The sequence below is a fragment of the Buteo buteo genome, chromosome 28, assembly GCF_964188355.1.
Source record: "Buteo buteo chromosome 28, bButBut1.hap1.1, whole genome shotgun sequence".
Classification (NCBI taxonomy): domain Eukaryota; kingdom Metazoa; phylum Chordata; class Aves; order Accipitriformes; family Accipitridae; genus Buteo; species Buteo buteo.
In genome coordinates this window covers 9,390,024-9,407,238 of record NC_134198.1, presented here as the reverse complement: position 1 = coordinate 9,407,238, position 17,215 = coordinate 9,390,024, and the positions used below count along the sequence as shown (strand labels likewise).

Below are 17,215 nucleotides of genomic sequence, written 5' to 3'. Positions count from 1 at the left end.
GTAGTTTCACCTGATTTCTTTCCTGTAGACTAGACATTTTCTTATTTAGTTATAAGGTTAGTGGATTAGAAGGTTAGTACATTAGAGCTATATTAAGAATGGACTGTGGCTGTTTCTTGATTCCTCCTTTGCACTTAAAGAAGGAAAGAAAGTTGATACTAAGAGTGCCAGTCCTACTAATGTTAGGTGTAGATTCCAGTACATTCAACAAGGGGAGAGAAAGAGATAAATACTTTAAGATTAACAGCTACTAATGGATCTATATTGACACATCTAAGACACTAACAGTGTTAACTCAATTATAAAGCCATTGGTTATTATTTCAGACAACATCCAAATTATAGATTATCACTGAAAATTCAGACTAAGGCAATTCAGAAGCTTGTTGGCATCTCTAAGAAAACTGATAAGGTCACCCAACTCAGTGACACTAATATTACTGGTAGCCTTATAGGCTGACCCATTAGTTATAAGAAAGCTGATGTGCTGAACTACATTTTAGGTACAATATTAGTTTTTAGATGCACAGGATTCAATGACTAGCTAACAGATTTGTTTGCTTCTTAGTCACTTTGTGTTCCTTGAAGTTAAGATGACCACAACGCTTCCACTCTGGGATATCTTTTTTGTCCTTAAGAGGCTATTCCAGTAAAAAGAGATCAAGTTCAGAAGGATCCTTCTGTAGGAAATGCTCTAAGTTAAAAACAACATATCATGACTTTATTTACCTCTGCTGACTTAAGATGTTTTGTAAGAGATTAACTGTCCTTCCTTTTCTTTCACACTCTTTAATAAACCATCTATCCTACTATGTTGATAGTATTTCAGAAATTCATAGAACATTTTTCTTTGGCATATATTGGTTTTCTATCATCCAACAAACTTGATTTCATGGTAGGCTGCCAGCATTCCAAATGCCTAAAAAGGTGGGACACCTTAAGAATAAGTACTGGCTGTGGCTTGGGCTGGATATCGAGACATACAGCTGGATAACTGAGGAGCCTGGTTAACTTTGAATCCACTTCTCCATCCCCAAATCCCCCAAACCAATATGCATTTATTAAAACTTGCTAAGAATAAAATTAGAGTCTGATTGTCCCCCGTAAAACTCTTAGAAACATGGTCAATATTTACCCCATAGATTTCCAACCATAGATTTATTAAAGAAAACTTTCAAGAAAGATTTTCTGCATCTATAAAAGGTTGTTGCACATCTGTTTCTCTCCTTTAAAGACTATAATATTAAATTAACTACTTGGAATACAAAAGTCATACATACTTCTGAACTAAAAAGAAAATCAGTATTATTTTAAGTTACTTTTAATATTGATGTAAAACATTCAGACTTAACTAGTCAAGTTTAAGTCAGTAGGAGAAATTATTTATTAACTGCGCAAATTCAAAAATCTACGGAACGGTATGCTGCGCAAATCATGTAACTGATAGATACACATGCTGAAATTACTAGGCATATGTAATATTCACGTTCAGCATCAGAAAACAAAGACTTCCGCACTTCCATTCATTACCCGTGGGATTACTAAATATAATTTCAAACAGATGCAAAATAGCAAATAAAATAATAATGAAATATATGTGGTTGGTTGAAGAAATGTATTAGCTATCTTTAGAAGATACTTCCTTAAACCAATTCCGATACTGTGATATTTATCTCGACTCTGGCCAGCTTCCTGCAAGGAGCTATCCAAAATTCACTCCAGACTGTGGAAAACATCTTTCAACCAAGTACAGAAAAAAATCAAGATGCAGTTTGTAAGAGTTCCTTTCAACCAAGATCACCTTTATCTATTTCACGCCAAAATTAATGATGCAAGTCCTACCGTAAATTAATCTTTAGTCACCTTCTTTTTCCTAGACATGCAAACTAGAAGTAGCTGTTTTTATTCTGTCAGTCACAAAGGAAGCAACACAAGCAGAAGCAACTATATTAGGGAACACAGGCATGGGTATTGGTGTCAGTGTGATAAACTTACAAGGTTCCCAAAGTTCTGCAAAGGAGATGCAGACGTGCAGTCTGCCATTTTACTTACCACAAAGGAAGAGATTTCTATATAGTTTTGGCAGAAAAACTTGGGGTGGGGTGGGGCAGAGGGAGAAAAAAGTCATATGCAAGATGTGCATGCACCTCCTTCTCTGAACTAAGGATTACCAGTGTAATGGCACTAGTGCAGATAGTTTGCTGTATTTTACTGTATTGGTAACCATACAGAAACTTACCAAAAATTTTTTGCTTGGAACTGATGGCTCTCTATGCATGCAATAATGGTCTGCTGTCCATCAATTGTTTTACCATATACCTTAATTAAAAATGAAAAACAAAAAACAAAAAACAACACAAAACAAAAAAAACCCCAGAGTTAAAGTTTTAGTATCTGTCTTGCTCAAGCTGCTTAGAGATGTCTAGTTCTATTATCATTACGTAAACTGTAAAATTTAATTTTATAACCACTATGGTTCTTACATAATATTCAGTACATGAAACATTGAACTGTATATTACAATGCTGAAAAAATTAAGATCAGAAAATCTGAAGGTCAAGCATCTTAACTGAAATTTTATATACTGCGAATTAATTTTTCTGCAACTATAGGATTTTTAAGCCTGTAGTAGTGACTTATGTGACAATATATATTAACAGCTGGATTTCAGATACCAGTTATTCTACAACTAAGATGATTTAACCCTTTACAGACTAGCGGAAAGGTGATTAAAAAGGTGGGTTTGCTCCTCTGTTCTGCTTTATGCCCTACAATCAAATACTAGTAAAAATGATCTCAATGAACATGCAACCTTGTTTCCTTTACAGAAGCTGGAACACATCTGAGTGCCTGGGAATCCAATTCAACTTGTTAACTCAGCAACTGATTTTATTTTTTTTTCCTAGTTAATTTTTCCATCAGGTTAATACAAAGCACAGGACAGCTATCATTGGATCAGTTTGCTGAACTTTAAATAGTCATAGGGCTCCTAACAGCAAATGAATGCTATTTTAGTCCAGACTGAGAGGTTTTACTTTAAGAAATCATCAGAACCCACCGATTCTGGTGGTAAGAATATAGCACTTTGATATATAGAAGATGTGATGGAGAGAAAATAGTTTGCTTTACTGACAGTTTTGTCAGTAAACCAAGCCAAGACAGACACTTGTATCTTACGGATTTTTATTTTTTTTTTTTTAAGTAACCAGCCAGGTAGTCAGGATCAACAGGATCAACCTGTAGTAGTCTACAGAAGGTCTTAATGCCTTAAGAAATTGAAATAAAAATTCTTCAGAACTGAGAGGCAAGTCTTCACTATGACCTGCAGTAATCACATACTAGTAGTCCAATAGCTGAAATATTAAACTTCTGAAGCTTTCCCTCATTTCCCCATATGAACCCTTGACAGGACTAAGTGCTTTACAGTTGAAACTGCCTATCTTCCTGGTTTACAAATAGTTACAATTTTTTTTTTAGATTTCTATCTACAGTGGTACAGCGGTTATATAATTTAGTACTTACTGTGCAGACACCATTTGGGTAGTGTTCTTTCACATATGCTTTCATTGCTGTTTCAACTGAATTTCTCCAGGATTCTATGGCATTTTCAACTTCATGGGGTCTAGGATCAGTAGCCTCCTTTCTTAAGTGATCAAATTTAAAAGAAATCTTGTTCTTGGGATCCAAAAATTTTCCATTTCCCAAATCACCATGTTCTGTTATCAAAACCTGTATTATAAAATTTTAGTTAATAACATTTACTATTGACTAAAGAGAAAAAAGCCCAAACATGTCAAATCTAATTATATCCTACATTTAACTGGAGCTTACTCATATCCAAAGACTCCCATTTTAAACAAACTATGCATATAGCAAAAGATGACAAGGCTAACATGACACACTGACTCAGAAAAAAAAGTCCTGAATCTTACCCTACAACAAACAATGAAATATAGAAATTCCTGTCTTCTAGTACTAAAGATGGAGTAAATTTTTTCTACAGCTCCAAATCAGGTCTGACTGAATTCAGGCCAACACCACAGACCAAAATTTCAAGCTCTCTGGATGCCATAAATTATTAACTTATGGAACTGGTACTATTGGAGGGCCATAATCTCTGTATTGTGGCAGGGAAGATGCATTTCACTTCATTTTCTTGCCAAGATATGTTCCAATACCAGAACATGTTTAATGGTTTAAGGAACATTGCAAGTATTTCATTGTATTCATACCTGTTCATCATAACCGTCAATTTTTACTGGAGTAAACTGGTCCAAGTTGTACTGTGCAAATGCACTACAAAAGAAAAAAAAAACACCGAAAGCCTGCATCAAGCACAATCTTTTTCCTTAGTAGCTGTAAGATATTTAAATAATAGCTAATAATCTGGGCAATGATGCATCAAAAAATGATATAAATGCTTCATTATCTAGCAGGCCCAAATTCTTGGAATCACCTTGGTTCATTCACTGCTCATATTACAGATTCCAACCACCATTACACAATGATTTATATTCAAAAGTAACCCGATATAGACAAACACATACGCTCTACAGTAACCCATAGAAACTGGAGGGACAGATAAAATTTAAATTCCACAGGGATCCAACATACTAAGCCAGACATCTCCATTCTTACATATGAAACTAATTTTGGCATAAAATACAGTAGGCATAATGTTTCAATAAAAAAGTAGGGTCTAAGGAAACTGTGTCTTACAGATGTTCAGTGCCTGTAAGATCTACCAAGAAACAGAAACAAAATCCAAAAAGGTGCAGACTAGTTCTAACATCCAGGTCACCCAAACCAGTTGCTCTAATCATTAAGATACAATACAGATCCTTCCTCTGCCAAGTATTTAGTCTTGATCAAAGATGCACAACACACATAATAGGGTTTTACTTGCCAAGCACACATCTTTTTAAATGAATCACTTACTGACAGTGAAAAACATCTTGCTTTTATGCAACTGAGTGTGTGGCATCTGGTACTTACTGGGCTGCTCCTTCCCTGAGAAGATTGTCATTATTAAGCAGCAACCGAACATCTGAAAGGAGATATTTACAACACAAATGTACAGTTAACTCAGAAACTTGTGTCAGGCACATAACAAATGTCCACAGGCTGTACAAAACAAAAAACCCAAACCACCCCATACCCATACAGATCACTAGATAGGAACTTTATTGCTTTGTCTTTCATAATTTTGACTGAACAAAATGAGAAGAATAGTACAGAAATTGATTCCTTTCAACACAATCTGGTAAGCAGATATAAGCCCTATTCTACAGGCTCTGTGACAGCTCAAGGAATCTGTCAAACTAGTTTTTAGAGAAGTTCTGAATGAGAACAGCAAAGGATTCAAATGAGTTCACTTTTAAGATGTAAACTACCAAATCCCTCACACTGTATTGACGGTAGTGGTTACTGTATTTTGACAACGCTAATATGGTAGGTGTTGTACTTTTTTTTTTTTTAAGCCTTACCATTTCTGTTGTTGTTCCTTAATGACACTTAGTAGTCAGAGCACAATATATCACAATACCATTTCTTCTATCATCATATAAGAAACATATGAATACAGAATAAAGTCAATACTCTCCTCAGAATTACTTCATATTTACTATGCAGTAAATTGTTATTTATGTACTTGACTTACCGGCTTATTATTTACTAGGCACTAATTTATTAAAAATTCAATGCACTGATCATTAACTAACTGATCATTAGTCTCACTATAACATTTTAAACTCGTCTAAAGATTCCCAAGGTATCATGCAAGTGAAAAAAAAAATATAATCCAGAATATACATGAAGTTTCTTTTTTTTTTAAAAAAAAAACACACCAAAGCAACAACAACAAAAAACCCAAACCCAAACCAACAAAACACCCCAAATGAAGAAAAAACAACCCCACAAACTCAACCCCCTCCATGCCAAAACAAACAAACAAAAGCACGATTTACAGATTTGGAATTTAAAGCTTTCTCTCTCTTTTTGTAAGAAAGTCAGTCTGAATCTCATTGAACACTGATCACACATATATGATCAAATGTTTTGTTGTGTTTTCAAACATATACCACATTATTGAGCAAGTAGTTGCAACTATGAACTAGTTTAAGAAAGTTTGTAGCAGTACTCCTATAAGAAATTGTATTAACCTTCAGGGAGCTGGGTTAATGAGCTGCTCACCAACAGCTCATTTCACAAATGCAGTACAAGCTAAGTTTAAATAATAATCAGCTAGTTACAGTTTAACTGAAGAACAAGGTACTTCTAAAAAACATTACATTCTTTAACAAATTTAAGCTCTCTCAAGCCTGACACTGACTAAAAGTTTAGTATACTAAATTTACTTCTTTACTTAAATAGCAGAGATATTTGTAAGGAACAGCTACAAAACATATGCCCTCTTTTATGATATGCATGCCCACATATCTTGATGCAAGACAAACACTACAATTTTTAAATAAAAATAACATCTTAGGTAAAGTTCAGGCAACAACTGTTGAGAGAGGCTAATTTCAAGTTTCCTTTCAGTTTACCAATACACTCAGTACAATGAAATGTGCCCAGAATTTAACGGTTGAAAATGCTTGAGGAAGATTAATCTTTCCACAACTGGCATTAAGAAGTAGTCCTTTGTATATTCAAGGTTAATTATTTGTAATGCTATTCCTTTTAATATCACTTTAATTTCAGCTAGTTTAATTTCTGTTGAAAAATGTGTCTATCAAAGACTAAAAAAAAAAGGTACATGTGTCTTCTAAACGAAAACCCGAGCAACTGTTAATTCACGACTGATTAAAAACTGAAGAAAGCAAGCTCATTCTCACATCACAATGAAAAGTGGTACTTCGCCCTTTTGCATTTAAACTCCAAGCTGCCTTGTGACTGCAAAGCTCATTACGCCAAGCTATATAACCAGATCTTACAGCAAGTGAGCTGCTAAAATATAGACTACATGAAATTCAGGAGAGTAATCAGCAATACAACTTTGGATATAGATGCCTTACATGAAAGGACAGAGCAGACAGATACTCACCATTGAACACCTCATTGAATTCCCCAGGAGGAGCATGAATTATGAATTTTGCTGCTATACGCACCTGAAATACAAAAACAATTATGTGGTTGTATATACTTGTATTCATTTCTATTCAAACCAATGATGCATTGTATAGCTTTAATACCCAGACATGAAATGGTATAATTCCAACTGTATCATATATTTGTTCACATTATTTAAACTACTCTGTTAGAAACACAGATTATAAAGTTTTACCTCTTCAAACAGAATAGAGGAGATTATACGTGATGGAAGCAGACAGATAAATTGAGTCTCTCGTGTTTTGTATAACTGGCAAAAAGAAAAAGATCAATATAACAAATAAGATCATATCTATTTCTACTTTCAGTCCCTGGATGCCTGGAAATCAACATAAATTCCAAGAGAGCCAGCTTCTCCTCTAATTTTACTACACATCTGTGCTAGTTTTGGCTGGGATAGAGTTAATTTCCTTCATAGTAGCTACTTTGGGGCTCTGTTTTGGATTTGCACTGAAAACAGTGTTAATAATGCCGAGATGTTTTAGTTACTGCTGAGCAGCGCTTACACAGAGTCAAAGCTTTTTCTGCTTCTCACTCCATCCCACCAGCGAGGAGGCTGGGGGGGGGGGGGGGGGTGGTGGAAAACACGACACAAGAAGTTGCGAGGGGACACAGCTGGGACAGCTGACCCCAACTGACCCAAGAGGTATCCCAGACCATAGGACGTCATGCTCAGTACATAAAGCTGGGGGAAAAAGAAGGAAGGGGGGACATTGGGAGCGATGGCATTTGTCTTCCCAAGTCACTGCTACGCGTGATGGAGCCCTGCCTTCCTGGAGATGGCTGAACTCCTGCCTGCCCATGGGAAGTGGGGAATGAATTCCTTCTCTTGCTTTGCTTGCGTGAGTGGCTTTTGCTGCACTTATTAAACTGTCTTTATCTCAGCCCACGAGTTGTCTTACTTTTACCCTTCTGATTCTCTCTCCCATCCCACTGTAAGGGAAGTGAGTGAGTGGCCACATGGTGCTTAGTTGCTGGCTGGGGTTAAACCACAACAACATCCTATGGTTCTAAACTTTCCAAAAGGCCCACACCTAGACAGTAATCAATAGATTACACAAGGTTAAAAACACTTGCGCAGACAGGTAGAGCATGTAATTTCACCTGGATCTACCTGTAAGGCCTCTTAGTACCACAGTATCAGCAGATAGTTTAAAAAAAAACACCTTAAGAACTTCTTTAATGCAAGTCCTTAAGCAATTGCCTTCAGCCACAACTTCTTGCAGACAAAACACAGCATAAGCCAGTACTTCCACTAAAAGTACATGCACCTGCCCTGGCTTTCTCCCTCCCTCTGCTCGCACAAGCACTTGTACAACTGCACAGTGAGCAAAATTAGAGAGGTTATTTTTCTTTTTTTTTACAGACCAGTTCCCTGAACTGGTTCACCACACAGCTGCAGACACATGTGCTTGCAAAAGGAGCATAGAAATGCTTCTTTTGATGTGAAGCAACCTTAAAACTTCTCAACTATTACCTTACTTGCAGAATGTCACTCAGCAGACTTGCTTTCATTCATTCTTCTTTCCCCCTTAAACTGTTAAGGGCACCCATTATAAAAATAAATAAATGTTGGTTTCCCAACTTAAACAAAAGTTCCTATCCTTCACACTTTACAGTTATCCAAGTTCAGGAGATGTTCAAAGCTCTCTTGCATCCTTGATAGGATGTCGCTATTCAAATACAGGATACTACCTGAACCATGGTTCCCATTTCTAACAACTTCAGTTATGTTTCTGTGGAATAAAGAGCTGGGAGATTCAGTGTCTGCACTCTGGGCTTCCTGTTTGAGAAGCGCATACTCCATTAACAAATACCTAAAAATAACCAAAGAATGCTTTACATTTACACATTTGTAAGTATTTGAAACTACAAAAGAACTGTCTGAGCATGCTACAGCTCTTGAACTGACTTGTAAATAGCTTTTACAGTCCAGGGTAGCAATACAGCCAGTGCTCCAGCCCTCGGTTCTTGACAGGGCCCAAGTTTCAGACAATGGTCTCCAGGAGAGGTTGTTCAAGCTTAGAGTGCCCTGAGAGAACGCTTAGCTGCCTTGCTAGCAGTGTTCAAACCTCAGTGAGATCCTCACTAACAGTCAGCAGACTGCCGCTCAGAGCTGGCTAATGAAAATGGAAAGGCTGTCCATTCTAAACTGAATGCTACATTTTGGATTGCAGACAGCCTCTATCTGCTGCCTCAAATACCTAAATCAGAACTCCTCTTCCCATGTAAATTTAAGTTTGCATTATACCAAGATAAATGCCACGGGGTTTATTCTTCTCAAAAGAGACAGAGAGGCAAGAGCATCTTCTATCGCAGCTTATTAAAGCACTTGCCCAGATAAGAAGAAAGCATGACTTGGATGTCTCCTTTGACCCAAAGGAATGTAAACTCATCTGCATTAACTAGATTACCCCAGCCACCAGTCTGCACACTTTTCCCGAGTGAGGACATACTCCATACCTCTCCTGCTGAAGTCAGGGCACTCAGTACACAGTGAACAGAGCTCAATGCTCAATCCAAAGAACTCTAAAGGATGTGAAATATAGCTAACCTACAGCACTATTAAAGCACTCATGAAGGAGAAGGGCAAGACAGGCTCCAAGGCTCTATTACCAGGACATTTTATCAAATGACCAATTACCAGAGTCTGGGATCAGACTGGAATTTAGGCCTCACACTTAAAAGCAGGTATGTAGTTGTGCTTTCAGCATGACTATCAGGCTGACTCCCAACTCAAAGTTAGATGAAGGGACATTGTGTTTTGGTTCCTTGACTTCAGGACGTGAACAGGACTGCTTACCCCTACCAAGGCTGGGTTAGCTCTGGGCAAGCAGAGAAACAAGACTTAGAGAAATTTTGAGTTCTGAAATAAAAGGTCCATCAGTTTTGGGCTGAGCAGCAGGTAAATGAGTAAAATTAAGCAGAACTTGGGTGCCCAAACTGCACTCTGAATGACCATGTGCCTTAAACTGGTAATATCTGTAAGGTGAGATACTAAGTTTGTACTAAAACCAGAATAATCCCTAATTTTCAGCTGGTTTGGTAATGTAAAGCTGGTTTTGCTTCTTTTTTTTTTTGCTATCAGTAAGAATTATTCTTATCAGCCAGATTAGCTGTAGTATGAATAACATCCATTCAGAAGTATTCAATAGTAACAGATGTTTCCTCAGGACAGACCAACCTAAACATTACTTCTAATGAACATTTTACTAGTAAATTCAATTCCTCAATGAGAATTTTTTCAGTGTGATAATGCCTCATGGATGCCACTTCTTATGGGACAGACAAACACAATCATGCAAATTCACAACAAACATCTCATCAAGAATTATAAAGTATTTTCATGCTTACAGAAGCAAAAAACCTAATGTGTCTTCAAAAGTCGAGAGTCTGTCAGCTAAGACACTCTCTGCATTTTGCTAACCTGCCTTTGTGAAGCCTATCTAAAACTAATCCAATTTTCTACAGCAGTTAAACTAAATTAACTTATCTGTGGAGATGAGTATCAGAAAAAAGCAATATTTCCCCAACTCATACACACAAGAAGCCCATATAAGCGAGACTATTGGATTTAATTCTTTTAACACATAAGAACTGAAAAGCATTTACAGCTTCTTTATTGCTACTGAATTTTCCCAGAAATAAATGCTCTAAAGGAGACTTCTGTATTCCAAAACCAGACTGATACTGAAGGATAAACAAATACGCTTTCCTGAGCCTCAATGAGATGAAGATCTCCCCCTTTTGGCAGTAAAAAGCCACTGGCTCAGCTATCACTTGAGGAAGCACAATTTAAACAAAGGGACAGTCCATATAAAATGTGGTGTTTATGGGCAAATAAAAAAAAAATTAACAAGGACATCTAGCAAGAGGCCCATTACTTGTAATACAAAGTGACAGACAAAAAACTCAACTGCAATATAGTCCAGTTGAGATCAGAAGTTATTTTTGCTGAAAACTGTTTAAGAAAACACATCAACCAGATGCATTACAGTTGAAACCAATGCTGGATATTCAATACATTGCGACTTTTAAAAATTGATTAGGACTGATTTGAACAAGTCAAAACAGAAACAACATAATATTTTAAAAATCTAAATGACAAAACCACAAGAACCTTATACACGTATCAGCAAGTAACAAAAAGTTAGGTTACAGTTTCGTTTAGAAAACTCAAAAGCCAAGACTGAGAAAACACCTGAAGTTTCCCCACTTACCACTCTAGTTATTCCCAAATCACCACCAAAAGTTTAAGACAGTGTTTTATTGATGTAGTTTCCAAGATTTGATTTACAGACACTGTTTTCAGTTAAATGTCTGCAGAACAGCTTGCAAGAAACCATAAACTTCAGAGTTCAGTAATCCAGAACATCTGATCATCAATGGTTCACAAAAAACAGGTCTTGCAAACAGCTTTTACCAAAAGCCTAGGCAAGGAATTGAACATTTACTGTATTAAATTCCTTGAATGCACAAAACCAATCTAAATACATTTTCATGAAGCATTACTTCATGCAGGTCTGAGCATTAATTTGCATTCCCCACTGCAGGTGTTCTCTTTAGCTGATTTTCACATATACACCAGCCACAGTCTCACTTAAATCAAAGCCTGATATCAGTAGGGAAGAGCTAGCAAGATCTACTTTCTCAATTCAAGTGAAGCCAAATGCTACCCATCGCATCAGTTACAAGCTTTTTGGCTTTATAAAGTAAACTATTTCAATTAAGGTAAAAATTCAGACTGAGAAGCTTAGCAAAAGAGAAAAGGAGATTTGTTGTATGCCATGAGCCTGGATATTAGGCATAATAATGCCTAATTCTTCATTCTGCTAGAGATTAAAACAATTGGTCTATCAACAAATGCCTACACTACAGTATTTGCAGTTTTCAGAGTACACAAGCACAGAGGTAGCAGTGTACAGAATGGTGCCAGTTATGCTAAATCTGCTTCGTTTTCATACTTCTGCCTTTATTTCACAATCTAATTTCTCTCAAGGCGTGACTCCCATCAGATACATAAGAAAAATCCCACTCCTCTACCTTTTGCAGTCTGAGACATTCTTAAGTTTGTTTTATTTTCAAGATGTTATACGCAGTGACTCCAAATGCCCCCAAACCACTCTTCCTGTTCCTGGCACATCGGAACTGAAAAAGCCCGACCTTCTGCACTGTATGTGCCTATATATGGTCATGAATACGTGCTCACAGAATTGCAGGGGCTCCAGCAACGCCATGCCACTGTCAGCTCCGCTGAGATAGGCTCATTACTGATAATCAGCTAGGGTACACCTAACAATAATAGAGACATTAAAACTGAAGTTAGCTTTTCTGGTTTTTCCCCCCCTTTCCCTTTTTCTTTTCCCCTTTTTAACTTAACCGAAATGCAGCTGTATTTGCCAGGCACCGTGACAGCTCACTCCTTCAATCAACAGCCACGCTGCACAGGAACAACGTGCTGCTAAGCAAGATGCTGTGAAACCACATACTCTTTGCCCTTACTCTTTCCTACACATCACTTAACTTCAGCTGTGAACTCCCTGTAACAGGGAGACCCATCCTTCCTCTACACTCATAACAGGTTAAAGTTTACTGCTCCAGAGCAATAAAAATGAAATAGTGAAAGAGATATTAAAAGCCCTTTTCACCTAAAAACTGCATGAACATTTGGGGGGGGGGGGGGGGGAAGGAGCAGAAGACCTCCAGAATACATTTCCACTCAAAAGACAACTTTGTTGCTAATCATAGGAGAAAGAAAAAAAAAAAGAAAGAAAAAAAAAAGCAAGCTTCCAGCAGTTACTTTTATCAGTGATTATAGAAAGCAGGAGCCAGGCATTGTATATCATGCATTTATATTCTGCATTCCTGAGACCACCCTTGCTTCCTTATAAAACAAAACAAACCTCCCACTCACAGGAACCTATGTTTGGCAAAAAAGTAGATGATATCTCACATTTGGGAGAAGGGAGCTCTTTGGTTCTGCTCTAGGAACAGTAAAGAGTCCAGAGAGCCCTATTCCCAGAGTCATGCCTTCTACCCTAGTTCTCCTTGGTTCAGGAAGCCTTTCTGCAGGCAACTAAACAAATGGCTTTGTCTTGACCCACTGAACTCTATTTACAGGTAGCTATAGGGGTTTCTCACAATTAGCTGGTAGTTACAGAAATATTAACACAGTTAAGCTGATTCAAACTAGATAAATTCCAATTCTCTCAAGACCCTGTAATTCACAATAACATGCAAGTCATTCAGGGATCCTGCTTGTACTACCTGGAGTGATACTGGACAAAAGACTTGTCTAGTTTTATTGAGTTCTGAGTTTGATTCAAATTTGCGTTTCAAGTTCAGCTGAGCCATTAATTTTCAATATGCAGCTTTACTTTCTAGTGAACAACAAAACTGCTCTGACATCTTCTACCAGTCAAAATTAATTTTGCATTAACACATGTAGCACATCAATGAACACAATCTAAGGTTCAAGTATTTGCAAGATACAATGCCTGATGATCTGTCAGCACTGCAAACAGCAACATAGTTTTTGAGTTTGCAAAGCCTTCAATGTTTAAAAAAAAAAGTAACTGGCTTCTCCTTTGGACAGATCCTTGGAAGTACTGGCTCCAATTGCTCATTAAATTCTTAGGTTAGATAATTCCTAGGATGTTACACCAGCAATTACAATACATCTTTTAAAATAAAAAAAAAAAAGCGAGGGGTGTTTCCTAAGTGGCATAAACTGATCTAATACCATGCTGCTGCTGCCACCAAAATGACTACTCTCCCTGCCTCCTCCCAAATAAGCCCTGTGATCCATTTTTACAAACTCCTTTGTATCACCAGCGCTCATCTATTTATGTGACCATCCAGAGAAGCAAATTGATCTAGCTAAAGAATAGCTTTAGAAGGTGGCAAGAACATAGCAACCAATTCACTTATCTAGAGAGCTTTAAATAATTATGGCTTCTTCCTGCTAACAGTTTAGTGAGGTGAATAAGCCTTCAAATGGCCAGACAAGCACTGAGAACTTTATGTGAGAAACGGATTACCCCATGTCAGCAGCAAAGTGTCTTCTCAGTATTTTATGAAACCTCACCCATACCCATGGGTATAATTTCTAATAGTGAAAAAGCATCCTGAAACATGCAGCATTGCACACAAACATGGAGCAAAGGCAGTGACTCTGGTAGAGAGGGAATGAATATAAAAAGTAGTGTTGCAACTGCTTTCCTACCAAGCGCAACTGAAAAATGCACTGTAGTATTCAATTCACTTCTGCTTCTGGGAGAGCTGAGGAAGAAAACACTGCAAAAATGTGGTTCTGTGGCACAGGAAAGGAGGGGCACATTCCATGCCTATGGCTTTGACTGAACAGACATTTCCTTCGTAGCAATGCCTGAAGCTGCATTGCGTCTGTAGAACATGTGTTTTCCTCAATTATTTTTAATACACAAGTATTTAAGAGTATGTAACAGTACCAGTACTTAATAGTGACGCAAAAAGTAAATCTTACACAGCATGAGGTATTCTAGCTGCATTCTTTCTACCTGAAGAACCGACTTGGATAGTGAGATTTATTTTCACAAAAATAACCATTTTGAAAGGTGCTGATTGTTTCACTGTAGGGCCTTTCAGCAGCAGCGTATCTAAATATTATAAAAGTCTACATCTTAAAATCGCTTTGCAAACCACATCATACTGAGATGAAGGATTAAAAAAAACCAAACCCAAAACAGGACTTATGAAAGTAATTGTATCGGGTACAGATTGCAAAGACGAATACGAAAGCAATGTGTGTTACTTGGGTAATATACAGGTCTAACTAGAAAAAAATCAGAGAAGATAAATATTCCCCATGTAATTTTGCATTTTGCAGTACTTCTATTACTCCTATCTAACTGGACACTTTTTTATGTCATGCACCTCCCATATTTTAATTCAGAAACATATTAAAAGAACTGTACTGGTCTCAAATTAGTCAAACAAGTATGTGTTGTTTGTAGACATTGAAGAATCAAGATCAACCTGAAACTTTAGCTTCAGCTATCACCATCAATTACTAAAAGCTCTGAACTGAAAAAAAATTGCTTGTACTTGCAATACAGATAGTAGAATACATCACATAATTTTTCCCCACATCTGTATTTCTCTGAAAGCCTATGTCTTCTCAGTAGTTGGCTGGAAAACAAATAAGCTGAGAAAACCACATAGATGCAAAAGCAATTCCAAAATTATTGATAGTGCTACATGTCCCAAATCTGTCATACAGAACATTATTCCTGCATCATCTTTACTGTAAGTTTTTATCATTAATGTCATAGTCCTTTTTCCAGGTATGTACATGAAAGCTTGTAATATGAGCAACCAGGCAGGAAAAAAAAAAAAAGAAAAAAAGATTAAGAACATCTCAGGTTCACAGTTTAGATAAAAGTTGCTTTCAGTAAATTCCAAAAGACTTTCTGTGAAAAGAATAAAGAAAAAAAATAAAAGAAAAAAAGAAAGAAAAACACCCCTGGATGAATAGGAGATGTGCCCAATAAAGTAGCATTAAGTTCCAGTCTCAGAAGAGTATAAATTGGGTGCTTTAAAATATCAGTATCTCAAACTCTGTCATTCTTTGGTACTTCCTATTTCATTGTAGGGTCAAGCCCCAATATATGTAATTAACCCAAGGAACAAAACATTGTTTTGGGAAGCATGCTAGAGGCTAGTACTCCCTTAGATGAATAAAAATCTCATATGATTTGACAAAGGTCTAATGCAGTCATTGGTCTGATGTAAATTTATGAGTGAATCTTATCCGTAAAACCTTTAGAAGGTGGGCAATCCCATACTTTGCTTATGGATCAGACAGACAAAAGATAATAAGCATAAAAAAAAAATCTCAGAATTTCCTTGCAGAAGTCATTCGTTGAAAACTGAAAAAGTAGTAAAATTTTACATTTAGTGAAAAGCAAAAGCATTAACTTTTGTTTGAGAAGTAAAAGGTATAAGAAATGGCAAACTAAGACTTCACAAAGAAAGGAACCACTAGCATCATCTCCCACATACAGAATCAAGGGGTTCTGTTAGCCCAACACATGGGCTCCTCAGTTCAGCAACGAGACCTCTCTTTCACAGCAGTCTTTATAGAGTGGTATCTACCGTAACCTAAAAAGCACTTGGTTCACATTTGCAAAGCATTCTTCCACCACAAAGTCTAAATTTTTGAAGTGATCCTTCCTAATACTCCAAGATCATTATTTATAATTCGATATTCCAAGGACAGCAAGCCTGGATTCAATAACAGTGGGGAGAGAAAAGGAACAATATCAGCTTGCTCTATGAAAAATGCCTTTATTAAAAGTCATAGAATAAGGTGCCACCTTAACTGTATGCCTCCCCCTCCCAAATCCAGTGTCTTCAAATTCTCTTGAAGTTATGTATTAGTTTGAAAGTTTTAATGCCTTCCGTAAAGTTAAGTATTTGAAATATTTTACATTTTGGAAGCTTTTTACTCAAGGATAAAAAAGAGTAATTTCCATATGCTGAAAAATCTGCTTTCATTTCTGCATAAGCAGTTCAGTCTCCTTTACGCCCCACTTTCATACAATGGAAGTGAGTATTATACAGTGCTGCCCGAGAAAAATACACTGATTTGCTAAACAATGTGGCCAAAATCCTTATCCTGTTCCTCTTTGGCTGCCAAAATTGGAAATCAATCAAAGATGGTATTTCACAGTAGAACTGTAGGTCGATGACCATGTTGGTGGGCAATATAACCTTATCTGGTATATCACAATTATTGTTTCTGCTTTCATTACTGAATTTGCCAATAATTTGTTCTATTACTCTTCTCTATTTTTGGTTCAATTTGTTTCTCTTATCTACTTAAACTATGAGGTTTCCTGGGTAGCAAGCTTCCGCAAAAGTTCTGCGAGCACAAAGGCAGCAAGAACAGGGCTTTTGATGGTCCTGAGGTGCCACTGCATTATAAATACTCCATGACATGGTAAAAGTCATAATCCACAAAAATTAATGTAATTTCTTCAAACTACTACTAACAGAAGAATATATGAACTGCAGTTTTAGAAATCACTGATCTTATATTTATAACAACAGGTGTTGTTTGTATT

At 36.9% G+C, this 17,215-nt stretch overlaps 1 protein-coding gene across 2 annotated transcripts in view; it reads right to left on the bottom strand.

The window, feature by feature from the left end:
• The window catches only part of CAPZA2 (capping actin protein of muscle Z-line subunit alpha 2), a 31,819-nt gene that overhangs the window by 8,830 nt on the left and 5,774 nt on the right, over positions 1-17,215 (bottom strand). Inside the window, exons 2-6 of one of the 2 annotated variants that reach the window (XM_075059140.1) lie at positions 7,045-7,108; positions 4,995-5,046; positions 4,232-4,295; positions 3,522-3,728; positions 2,239-2,318 (exon numbers count right to left, since the gene is read on the bottom strand). In XM_075059140.1, the coding sequence (XP_074915241.1) occupies positions 2,239-2,318; positions 3,522-3,728; positions 4,232-4,295; positions 4,995-5,046; positions 7,045-7,108 (467 nt within the window). Of the gene's footprint in view, positions 1-2,238; positions 2,319-3,521; positions 3,729-4,231; positions 4,296-4,994; positions 5,047-7,044; positions 7,154-17,215 lie in introns of those variants that run through there. The other variant, XM_075059139.1, reaches the window with a different exon arrangement.